The 13,327-nt window shown below is 40.7% G+C and overlaps 1 protein-coding gene across 2 annotated transcripts in view; it reads left to right on the forward strand.

Moving 5' to 3' along the window:
- Nucleotides 1-369: 369 nt before the first annotated feature.
- Nucleotides 370-13,327, forward strand: part of LOC117536874 (receptor-type tyrosine-protein phosphatase zeta-like) — a gene marked incomplete at its 5' end in the record, with an annotated part of 35,734 nt that continues 22,776 nt past the window's right edge. The window contains 8 exon segments of one of the 2 annotated variants that reach the window (XM_034201960.1): nucleotides 370-449; nucleotides 3,477-3,562; nucleotides 5,048-5,068; nucleotides 5,961-6,057; nucleotides 7,353-7,435; nucleotides 9,296-9,430; nucleotides 11,421-11,555; nucleotides 12,355-12,518. In XM_034201960.1, coding sequence (XP_034057851.1) covers nucleotides 370-449; nucleotides 3,477-3,562; nucleotides 5,048-5,068; nucleotides 5,961-6,057; nucleotides 7,353-7,435; nucleotides 9,296-9,430; nucleotides 11,421-11,555; nucleotides 12,355-12,518 — 801 coding nt within the window. 2 annotated transcript variants of the gene reach the window in all.

A 13,327-nucleotide genomic window follows, 5' to 3' on the forward strand; every position in this document is an offset into this window, starting at 1 on the left:
ATACTGATAAATAGAGATACGTTATTAAACATTTCTTTATTCAGTTTTCAGGTGAGGACTCAGCCATGTTTCCTGCATCTGATTTACTCACATGGATTCTGAAATGTCATTGTTGTTGTTTTTTATTTACACTATGCTGATAGTGTTTCGATGTATTTATGTATAACACTAAACCTGTCCTACATTGTGTTGATCCTGACATATTTGATTATTTACAATTATTTGTTTATTTCTCTTTCCAGACTTCTTTATGTTTATAAAACATGTGACTGCTTTGTTTAATCACAGAACAGACCAAAAATGATTTTCAAAATAAAACACACTCTGTTGTTGATGTGTGTGTGTGTGTTTGTTTTTGTGTGTGTGCAGGACCTGTTTTCAGACGGCTCACTTCTACATTGAAGACAGCTCATCACCCAGAGTCATCACTACAGCTGTATTAGCATCTGGTAACATGCACACTCACACACACACACACACACTCAGACACACACTCAGACACACACACTCAGACACACACTCAGGCACACACACATGCACACTCACACACACACTCAGACACACACACACACACACACACACTCCGACACACACACACACACACACACACACACTCAGACACACACACACACACACACTCAGACACACACTCAGACACACACACTCAGACACACACACACTCACACACACACTCAGACACACACACTCAGACACACACTCAGGCACACACACATGCACACTCACACACACTCACACACACACACTCGGACACACACACACTCAGGCACACACACACACACATTTGTTGACTTGTCAGATCAAGTTGGATTATTTCTGTTTTTAGAAAGTATGTGTTCCCCACAGCAAGTATGTGTTCCCCACAGCAAGTATGTGTTCCCCACAGCAAGTATGTGTTCCCCACAGCAAGTATTTGTTCCCCACAGCAAGTATGTGTTCCCCACAACAAGTATGTGTTCCCTACAGCAAGTATGTGTCCCCCACAAGTATTTGTTCCCTACAGAAAGTGTTTGTTCCCCACAACAAGTATTTGTTCCCTACAGAAAGTATGTGTTCTCCACAACAAGTATGTGTTCCCCACAACAAGTATGTGTTCCCCACAGCAAGTATTTGTTCCCTACAGAAAGTATGTGTTCTCCACAACAAGTATGTGTTCCCCACAACAAGTATGTGTTCCCTACAGCAAGTATGTGTTCCCTACAGCAAGTATGTGTTCCCTACAACAAGTATGTGTCTCCCACAAGTATTTGTTCCCCACAACAAGTGGTTGTTCCCTACAGCAAGTAATTGTTCCCTACAGCAAGTAATTGTTCCCTACAGCAAGTATTTGTTCCCTACAGCAAGTGTGTGTTCCCTACAGCAAGTATTTGTTCCTCACAACAAGTATTTGTTCCCCACAGCAAGTGTTTGTTCCCGACAGCAAGTATTTGTTCCCTTTAGCAAGTGTGTGTTCCCTACAGCAAGTATGTGTTCCCCACAGCAAGTGTTTGTTCCCTACAGCAAGTATGTGTTCCCTTTAGCAAGTGTGTGTTCCCTACAGCAAGTATCTGTTCCCTACAGCAAGTATGTGTTCCCTACAGAAAGTGTTTGTTCCCTACAGCAAGTATGTGTCTCCCACAAGTATTTGTTCCCCACAACAAGTAGTTGTTCCCTACAGCAAGTAATTGTTCCCTACAGCAAGTGTGTGTTGTCTACAGCAAGTATTTGTTCCCCACAACAAGTATTTGTTCCCCACAGCAAGTGTTTGTTCCCTACAGCAAGTATGTGTTCCCTTTAGCAAGTGTGTGTTCCCTACAGCAAGTATCTGTTCCCTACAGCAAGTATGTGTTCCCCACAGCAAGTGTGTGTTCCCTACAGCAAGTATGTGTTCCCTTTAGCAAGTGTGTGTTCCCTACAGCAAGTATCTGTTCCCTACAGCAAGTATCTGTTCCCTACATTAAGTATGTGTTCCCTACAGCAAGTGTTTGTTCCCTACAGCAAGTATTTGTTCCCAACAGCAAGTATCTGTTCCCTACAGCAAGTATGTGTTCCCTACAGCAAGTGTTTGTTCCCTACAGCAAGTATTTGTTCCCTACAGCAAGTATTTGTTCCCAACAGCAAGTATTTGTTCCCCACAGCAAGTATTTGTTCCCTACAGCAAGTATGTGTTCCCCACAACAAGTATTAGTTCCCCACAGCAAGTATTTGTTCCCCACAGCAAGTATTTGTTCCCAACAGCAAGTATATGTTCCCTACAGCAAGTATGTGTTCCCTACAGCAAGTGTTTGTTCCCTACAGCAAGTGTTTGCTCCCTACAGCAAGTATTTGTTCCCCACAGCAAGTATTTGTTCCCTATAGTAAGTATTTGTTCCCCACAACAAGTATGTGTTCCCCACAGCAAGTATGTGTTCCCTACAGCAAGTATGTGATCCCTACAGCAAGTATTTGTTCCCTACAGCAAGTGTGTGATCCCTACAGCAAGTATTAGTTCCCCACAGCAAGTATTTGTTCCCCACAGCAAGTGTTTGTTCCCTACAGCAAGTATGTGTTCCCCACAGCAAGTGTTTGTTCCCTACAGCAAGTGTTTGTTCCCTACAGCAAGTATGTGTTCCCTACAGCAAGTATGTGTTCCCCACAGCAAGTATTAGTTCCCCACAGCAAGTATTAGTTCCCTTCAGCAAGTATTTGTTCCCTACAGCAAGTGTGTGATCCCTACAGCAAGTGTTTGTTCCCTACAGCAAATATGTGTTCCCCACAGCAAGTATGTGATCCCTACAGCAAGTATTTGTTCCCTACAGCAAGTGTTTGTTCCCTACAGCAAGTATTTGTTCGCTACAGCAAGTATTTGTTCCCCACAACAACACGTTGTTCCCTACAGCAAGTATTTGATCCCCACAGCAAGTATTTGTTCCCCACAACAAGTATGTGTTCCCCACAACAAGTGTTTGTTCCCTACAGCAAGTATGTGTTCCCCACAACAAATATGTGTTCCCCACAACAAGTATTTGTTCCCCATAGCAAGTATGTGTTCCCAACAGCAAGTGTTTGTTCCCTACAGCAAGCATTTGTTCCCAACAGCAAATATTTGTTCCCCACAGCAAGTATTTGGTCCCTACAGCAAGTATTTGTTCCCTACAGCAAGTATTTGTTCCCTACAGCAAGTATGTGTTCCCCACAGCAAGTATTTGTTCCCCACAGCAAGTATTTGGTCCCTACAGCAAGTGTTTGTTCCCTACAGCAAGTATGTGTTCCCCACAACAAGTATGTGTTCCCCACAACAAGTATTTATTCCCCACAGCAAGTATTTGTTCCCTACAGCAAGTATTTGTTCCCTACAGCAAGTGTTTGTTCCCTTCAGCAAGTATTTGTTCCCTACAGCAAGTATGTGTTCCCTTCAGCAAGTATTTGTTCCCCACAACAGGAATTAGTTCCCTCGTTTTCTCCCTCTCATGGTTCAGTGTTTTTTGTTTTTCTTCCAGACGAGCAGACATCTTTCCCGGTGAAAGACTTTGTGAAACACGTGTCCCAACTTCACGACTCGCTCGGCTTCCAGAGAGAGTTCGAGGTACGATTGCTTTTTATTCTCTAGCTGAAACTGAAACAATAAAGTGTCAGTGTCCCCACTGTCTCACACCTGATGTTGGTGTGTGTTAGTGTGTGTTCAATGGGAGTTGTGTGTGATTGTCTGCATGATGCATGATGATGTGTTAGTGGTACACTTTGACGAAGGACTGCAACATTACCTGATTATTGTTTCTTGATGATTCTATTTAATTCAATAAAAAATCCACTTTTGGTCATATAAGAAAAAAGAAAATCGCAGTTGGCCGTCGTCCTTTTCCGTAGATCTGACCAAAAGTGCATAATTTGTTTCGACAACCGAGATTAGAGTGGAAGAAGTTTTGGTTTTTGTCTCAAAATCTCCAAATGTTTTGATTAAAGTTGGAATCCTGACTTTTTCTTTTCAGTTATTTTACTGAAAATCTAGATATTATGATAAAAAATATTTGTTTTTGTGTGTTTCTGAGAAAAAAGTCAGTATTCAGAGATTTTCTTTTAATTCAGATTTCTCGACATTGAGACTTATTTCTCAACAGAATGTCTTGCTCTTATCCTTTTCCCTTTTACCTTAACGTAATATTTTGGGGACATTTATAGCGTTGGTTTATCGAAAACAATTATTTTGGGGCTGTAAGCAATTTAATGATTGCAGTTCCACAGAATACCATCTCTTAAAACCTTTAATATATACATGGAAACATCAAAATCTAATTTTCATTTTCATTTAAATATGACTATATACACTGACGATTTATCACCAATAATAACAGTGTTTTCTGTACGGAAGCTATGAGAGGCAAGTTAGACAAATCAATTCTAGTGACACATTTTCTAAATCTGATCTAAATAGTCATCCTGTATTCATGACTTAAGAACAGTTAAAAAAATTAATTATGACGGGTGAGAAAAAAGGCTTTGCCAGGTATTTATTTTGGTTTTGCTTTGTTAGTTTTTTTGGTCAAGATTTGTTTTCACCCAGGTGAACATGTGAGTGTCTTTTTTCAAGTTGTAATGCTCGTCTAATGTATAAACAAGTATATCAACAACAAAAATCACCTGGCAGAGCACTGTTTTAATATTTGTATTGATTGATTTTCACCAGTTTTTTGGCGAAATTAGCTCAGACTTAGAAATGTGAACCCCAAAAACAAAGAAAAGGGTCACATTTGCCTCTCAGTTAAAACAAATGATGTTGAAAATTGGAGAATAAATGCTGCAGTCCTGCTTCATGTGTTTGGGAGTTTTGTGTTTCAGGCCAAACGATGTATATATAATAATTGTCAGTAGAAGTAAAAAAAAATGCAGTAAGAACTGAAATACACAGTGCTTTAGCCCCTGGATGTATGTTGTATTTATCCGCGCTGATGCTCTCTGTGTTTAGCAGCATGTTCTGTGCTGTGAGATGAGTTTGTGGTTTTCTCTGTCGTCTTGTAATTTGTATTTCTGCACCTCTTTGGTTTGTGTTGTCGTCTGGCCTCCTCGTCTTTAGGTTCTGAAGGAGAGTTACGAGGTAAGACTCGCTCTCACCGCTCTGTTTCCGTCTCGTTGTGCAAAGTGTTAATGTGGGAATCTGGAGGTACTAATGCACGGTTTCTGAGTGACACAAGTGGAAACAAATGACTGTAGGGATCATAAGAAATGGATACTGGTGACCAAAACACGTTCTCTCACATTAGAAATGATCCATGCCATTAACTTTACTTTGGAGAGGATAAGTGCAACATGTATATTTTTGGGCGGGATCTGACCAAAAGAGTTTTGTTTTTTTCAGAAAAGTCAGAACTTTTTTCTCGGAATTCTGAATTGTTTTCTCAGAACTCAATAAAAAAATCCACTTTTGGTCAGATAAAAAAAAAGAAGAAAATCACATGTGGCCCTCGTCCTCTTCCGTATGTCTGACCAAAAGTGCATTATTTGTTTCGACGACTGAGATGTGGAAGAAGTTTTGGTTTTTGTCTCAAAATCTCCAAATGTTTTAATTAAAGTTGAAATCCTGATTTTTTCTTTTCAGTTCTTTTACTGAAAATCTAGATATTATGATAAATAAAGATTTTTTTCTGTGTGTTTTCAGTATTCAGAGATTTATCGACATTGAGACTTTTACCTTAACGTAGTATTTTTGGGACATTTATAGCGTTGGTTTATCGAAAACAATTATTTTGGGGCTGTAAGTTCCACAGAATACCATCTCTTTGCCTTGTAAAACCTTTGTTTGTGTGTGTGTGTGTGTGTGTGTGTGTGTGTGTGTGTGTGTGTGTGTGTGTGTGTGTGTGTGTGTGTGTGTGTGTGTGTGTGTGTGTGTGTGTGTGTGTGTGTGTGTGTGTGTGTGTGTGTGTGTGTGTGTGTGTGTGTGTGTGTGTGTGTGTGTGTGTGTGTGTGTGTGTGTGTGTGTGTGTGTGTAGGAGGTTCTGACATGCACGGTGGAGATGGGGATGACGACTGACAGCTCCAACCATCCCGACAACAAAAATAAAAACAGATACAGCAACATCCTGGCCTGTGAGTTCCCTCCACACACACTTTTATATAATATAATGTATTACTTACTACAACAAGCAAAAATATATGACGGATGTGTTTTCATCCTCTGTTGATCCTTTGCATGTAAAAAAAGTATGAAATATTAGTAATTCTCAAGCTACCCTGCAGTATACAAAGCCATTCAAACTAGCTGCACCTTTACCAGCTTTGAGAACACTTTCATGATCAATCATTATAAAACATATCATATATATTATTCTGAAATGGACCAATCTGCTCAACGACTACTTTTACTGTCGCTACTTTAAAGGGGACCTATCATGCAAAATGCACTTTGTGATGTCTTTTCTACATCACCATGTGTCCCCGGTGCGTGGGGGAACTCACGCAGCGTCAGAAAATAAAACCCTCTCTCTTTTCCTCCGTACCCAAATCTTTTAAAAACGGGGCTACAACGAGCGGATACAGATTTCCATCCGTGGTGACGTCGGCGGACCCACAGAAAGTTGCTATCAGAAACAATGCCTGACGTGTTTTGGACGTCTTTGTTTACATTAGCTAGCCTCGCTAACACTCAGAGCTAACCTGTACTGTAGAGCACATGTGTTTAAAAAGCAGGAAATAAAAAAAGAACACACCTTGTGATAAACCTGAGAGAGAAAAAGCATTTGAGCTCCATACTGTTTCAGAAATAATCCTTGATGTGGTTTAGAACAGGATGGCGTTTTATCACAGCAGAATTTAACTTTATCTCCGGTAGAATTCTGATCAGGCATTAGCTCCGCCTCCTCTTTTCTTTTCAAGCTAAGGACCCAGAATCTGCGTTTCTCTAACAGGGCTGCAAAGGAGGGGTATGAGCAGCATGAGGCGTGGCTACAATGGGGGATCTGTTTGGTATTTTGAAAAAAAAACTTCACAGACATGTTTTGTATAGGTATGGCCCTACAATATATGTTTCCAATATAGCATGATAGGTCCACTTTAACTATATGTTGATGCTAATACTTTTCTACTTTTACTTGAGTAACATTTTGAATGCAGGACTTTTACTGTAAGAGAGTATTCTTACACTCTGGTACTTCTACTTTTACTCAAGTACAAGATCTGAGTACTTTTACTTTTACTCGAGTACTGAACTTATTAAAGGGTGCAGTTTCTGTGTAATTGAGCATAATGTCCTGTATGATTGCATTGTGTTGAACAGAAGAAGAATGTTTGTTGTTCTTCTTGTTGACGATGTTGTTATGTTTATTAGTTTAAATTAATGCACGTTTCTATATTATTTTTGAATCATTTTATTTATAATTTTGTAGACGACCACAGCCGCGTGCGCCTCACTTCGCAGACGGACAAAGACGGGAAGACGACAGATTACATCAACGCTAACTTTGTGGACGTAAGGCTCTTTATTTATTTATCCTGTTGTGCCCATTTTCATGTTTTTGTTGTTGTTTGTGAGCACTGGATGGCGCAATGGGGCACAGGGTGTTTAAGTGACCTCAGAGGCCTGTACTACGAAGCCGGCTAACTTCAGGGAAAACTCGGGGTTTCCGGTCCTACGACGCTGGTTCACTTTTTAGCGGCTAGATCTCCATGGTAACTTATGCTGAACGGCTAACCTGCTCTGGAGCAGGTTAGGTTGCAGGCTAAGAGATCAACTTAGTGAAAGCACTGCCTGCTGACCAATCAGAGCTCAGTGTGCGGAGTTTAAAGCGATCAAGTCATATTACAGGAGAAAGGAAATACAGAAAAACTTATTATAAACTTAAACTTATTATAGTTGACTTTTCATTCAGGAAGTATGACGCTGCGCTGTCAGTACGCTTCTCCATGTTTGTGATTGGTCAAATGTTGCTAACCCCGCCCCTTTCAGAAATAAACAAGAAAGTAGAAAATATACATGTTGAATAAAAAATGTACAGGAACAAAATGTGGTAGATTGAGGCTGTATCAACAACACACTATCTATACATCTATATATCTATCTATCTCTCTATCCATCCATCTATCCATCCATCTATTTCTCTATCTATTTCTCTATCTATCCATCTATTTCTCTATCTACAGTATCTATCTATCTATCTCTCTATCTATCTATCTAGCGTTCACTGTCGCCCTGAACCTGCCGTTGTATTCCCACTTCATTCACACGGACACTTTTCCCCGTTGTTTGAATAAAAACACAACCGTCTGCGTAATTCTCAACCTCTTCACGACACGAGCTGTTGTTGGCGGGGACCTGCAAGGATCTCCTTTGTGCTCTAAACAGCACCATTAGAAACCCATTTAAAGCAGGGTTTTGAGAGTGAAAGGAATAACACGGTGTACATGTGAGAGAGTTGTTTAAAGCTGGAGGAGGATCTCTCTCGCTGAAGTGAAGGCTGTGAAACTATTAAAGCCAGTTGTTGAAAGTTGGCCTCTGCCAGGCTCTTTCTTTGCCTGAAAGGGGCCTTGTGGAGTTTCTCTTTCACTCAAACTGAAGTTATATTTACATCCTTGAATCCTTCAACAGTTTTGTTGAATATATTTCCTTTTTCCATTTAAACAAATGTTAAAGCTCAAGGATTTAAAGAACTGTGTGTGTTTGATTTAGATTTAAAACCAAGAGGAGAAATGTCTGCAGGTTGGACGGGTTCACTCTATTTAACGTAAAAAATCCACTGACTTTTAAGGCTTTTAAAACAAGTTTTACATTCTCTTATTTTCGAAATATAGTGACCTTACTATCTATCTGTCTGTCTATCTGTCTGTCTGTCTGTCTGTCTATCCATCTATCTAGCCATCTATCCATCATCCATCTATCTATCTATCTATCTATCTATCTATCCATCTATCCATCTATCCATCTATCCATATATCTATCTATCCATCCATCTATCCATCTATCTATCTATATGGGCCTAATAAGGCAGTAGTACCACAAGAATAGTCATTCTCCCATAATAACACCTAACAAATATGGTCTATTCTTACTATGAATAAGTAGTTAGTAGTATAACAAAAGTAGAAAGTATGTAATGCATAATGTTTTAGCAGTACTAAGCAGTGTAAAACATGTATCAGCCAGTTATAACAATCGTGAAAAAGTATATATATATTTCACAGTAGTAAACATTGGACATAGATCAGTCTCGAGGCGGTTTCTTGGTGCTTTGTGCAGAGTTTGATCAGGACTTTTTCAAAGATGAATTCCCATATTTCAGAACAAAGCACTTCATAAATGATTATTTGTGTCTGGAACCTTCGTTTATATCAGGGTTTTAAGAAGCCACGGGCGTACATCGCCGCTCAGGGTCCTCTGAGGTCGAGCACCGAGGACTTCTGGAGGATGATCTGGGAGCAAAACGTCTGCGTCATCGTGATGATCACCAACCTGGTGGAGAAAGGGAGAGTGAGTTAAAGGTCCTCTATTATACTGTTTCTGATCAATATCTCACAGGTCTCAGATATATACAGAGCCTGTCTCTGATTGGCTGAAACACCAAACAGATCATTGCAGCATTACCCATAATCCCCTCTGTTTCAGCCCTGTTTCCAAAGTGCTGATTCTGTTACTTTAGATGAAAATAAGGAGCCCCTCCCCACGCCCCTCTGAGAGAGATTTGGTTACAAAGAACTCAATAGTGCTCTAGGAGGAGATTCAGGTGATAGGGGGGGGGGGGGTTACCTTGGTTGCTGATTGGCTAATGGTTACAAAAGACAAAACATCGTTATGACATCATAAAGTGGCCAAGATCTGATCAGCTCATTTTCAGACAGGTTTTTATAGAAATGGATCAAAAAGAGAGAGAATCTTTGTTCCTGAAACTTTCAGAGTCTCTTTCCACAGAGGGGACACATGTTGATGTAGAAGAGACATGAAGAAGAGGGGACACATGTTGATGTAGAAGAGACATGAAGAAGAGGGGACACATGTTGATGTAGAAGAGACATGAAGAAGAGAGGGGACACATGTTGATGTAGAAGAGACATGAAGAAGAGGGACACATGTTGATGTAGAAGAGACATGAAGAAGAGGGGACACATGTTGATGTAGAAGAGACATGAAGAAGAGGGGACACATGTTGATGTAGAAGAGACATGAAGAAGAGGGGACACATGTTGATGTAGAAGAGACATGAAGAAGAGGGGACACATGTTGATGTAGAAGAGACATGAAGAAGAGGGGACACATGTTGATGTAGAAGAGACATGAAGAAGAGGGGACACATGTTGATGTAGAAGAGACATGAAAGAAGAGGGGACACATGTTGATGTAGAAGAGACATGAAGAAGAGGGGACACATGTTGATGTAGAAGAGACATGAAGAAGAGGGGACACATGTTGATGTAAGAAGAGACATGAAGAAGAGGGGACACATGTTGATGTAGAAGAGACATGAAGAAGAGGGGACACATGTTGATGTAGAAGAGACATGAAGAAGAGGGGGACACATGTTGATGTAGAAGAGACATGAAGAAGAGGGGACACATGTTGATGTAGAAGAGACATGAAGAAGAGGGGACACATGTTGATGTAGAAGAGACATGAAGAAGAGGGGACACATGTTGATGTAGAAGAGACATGAAGAAGAGGGGACACATGTTGATGTAGAAGAGACATGAAGAAGAGGGGACACATGTTGATGAAGAAGAGACATGAAGAAGAGGGGACACATGTTGATGTAGAAGAGACATGAAGAAGAGGGGACACATGTTGATGTAGGAGAGACATGAAGAAGAGGGGACACATGTTGATGTAGAAGAGACATGAAGAAGAGGGGACACATGTTGATGTAGAAGAGACATGAAGAAGAGTACTTTGCACAATAGGTGACCTTTAAAGGGGTCATATTCCTTTCACATCAGAATCATAGACTCTGCACACAATGTGTGATAGATAGATAGTGTCCTTGGGCAAGACACTTCACCTGAACTTGCTCCTGTGGGTATTGTCCACAGTACATGACCATTGCATGTATGATACGTGTAATGTGTATTTGTAAAGCGCTTTGAGCATCTGGAAAAGCGCTATAATAAATGTAAGGAATTATTATTATTATATTATTACAATGTACAACAATATCTGTTCATTTTTTTATTACTGCCAATTTTGATTCCATATTTGATTCCATTCCATTTCTATGTAAATACTGCTATATTTTAAATTATTTTTTTATATTTTTCTAGTTCTCTATCTGTGTTTTACTTTTATGTATGCACCACGACATCAAGTCAAATTCCTCGTAGGCTACGTTTTTTATTATGACTTTTTTTTAACTTGAATACTTTTGTATGCATGCTTCTAGGTAACATTAAGCTGCCTTTGGCTCTTTCCTGCTGTAACAACGCAGACACCGGTTACATTTGGGTTATTGATCGCGTTGTTGGTGTCTCCTCAGAGGAAGTGTGATCAGTATTGGCCGGTGGAGGTGCAGGAGGAGTACGGAGGCTTCGTGGTGACGATGAAGAGCAGCCGGGCGCTCGCCTACTACACCCAGAGGACCTTCACCCTCAGGAACACACAGGCCAAAAAGGTCAGACAAACCACCAAGTCCACGTTTTAAATCCACTTAATTAAAGTCTCAGCCCATTTCAGTTCATCATCAGGTAGCACAGGTAAAGAAGAGTAATCAAGTCAATGGATGGTAAGCACCGTGCCTTATTATTGCACTTTTGGCTGCAGCCAGTATTTTATCGCTTTTATGAACGGTCTTCTTTTTTTTTTGTGTTTGTTTTGGTTTTAATTATTATGTGTTAAATGCCTATGTGAAGCACTTTGAATTGCCTGTGTGTCTTAAAATGTGCTATACAAAGAAACTAACCTTCAACCTTGAACCTTAAGCAGCCGTATTTACCTGAAGCTAACATTAGCCACCGTAAGCTAGGTTGAGTACGGCTGGTTAGGTTTATTATTATTATTATTATATAGATAAGTATGTGAAGGATGGAATATTAAATATTAAACTGAATATATACATGTCAAATGTACAGTGAGATTTTAAGTCCAAGAGAAACTATGAAGCAGAGACTTCTCTTCAGAGAGGAGATTTGTTATAGAGAGTTATTGCAGGAATGTTTTCCACAACTGAAGACACTGAGTTTTATTTTCTTTATTATTGTGTTCTAACTGTATTTGTGTCATTGTGTTATGTACCCATTCATTAGTATTTTCATATTTATCTTGTCATTTTACTATATTCTCAGATAGGTTTGTTGTTTTTACACTATCATTCACTATCACATCATTTGTGAAGCCCTCTGAGACCAATGTGATTTGTGATATTGGGCTATATAAATACATTTGAATTTAATAACATTTCTACCCACCTGCAGGGCTCCCAGAAGGGCCGGATAAATGAGCGCACGGTGACTCAGTACCATTACACCCAGTGGCCCGATATGGGCGTCCCGGACTTCGCTCTGCCGCTGCTCAGCTTCGTCAGAAAGTCCTCCAGAGCCCGGACGGAGGACATGGGGCCACTGGTGGTGCACTGCAGGTACGATGGGCGTAAATTAAACATCATTTGTGATCCTCACGTCTGTAAATCCTGGATTTAAGGGTCTCCTATCATGCAAAATGCACTTTCTGATGTTACATTACATTGCATTTAGCTGACGCTTTTATCCAAAGCGACTTACAATAAGTACATTCGACCAGGAAGACACAACCTTGAAGAAAACAGAATCATATAAGTACATCAGGTTTCATAGAGCCAAACATTTCAAGTGCTACTCAACTGGCTTTAGGTAAGCCAGTCCTTTATTAGTATATAAGTGCTTTGTTAATAGTTCTAACGCTCGAGGTGGAGTCGAAAGAGATGAGTTTTCAGTCTGGAAGGTGTGTAAGCTATCTGCTGTCCTGATGTCAATGGGGAGCTCATTCCACCATCTTGGAGCCAGGATAGCAAACCCACGTGTTTTTGCTGATGGGAACTTGGGTCCCCCTCGCAGCGAGGGCGCAACGAGTCGTTTGGCTGATGCAGAGCGTAGTGCACGCGCTGGGGTGTACGGTTTAACCATGTCCTGGATGTAGGAAGGGCCAGATCCATTCGCAGCATGGTAAGCAAGTACCAGTGTCTTGAAGTGGATTCTAGCAGTTACCGGAAGCCAGTGAAGGGAGCGGAGGAGCGGAGTGGTGTGGGAAAATGTAGGAAGGTTGAAGACCAGACGAGCCGCTGCATTCTGGATGAGCTGCAGAGGTCGGATGGCACATGCAGGTAGACCAGCCAGGAGGGAGTTGCAGTAGTCTAGGCGTGAGATGACGTGAGCCTGGACCAGAACCTGCGTCGCTTTCTGTGTCAGCTGG

Source organism: Gymnodraco acuticeps, unplaced genomic scaffold (assembly GCF_902827175.1).
Source record: "Gymnodraco acuticeps unplaced genomic scaffold, fGymAcu1.1, whole genome shotgun sequence".
Lineage (NCBI taxonomy): Eukaryota > Metazoa > Chordata > Actinopteri > Perciformes > Bathydraconidae > Gymnodraco > Gymnodraco acuticeps.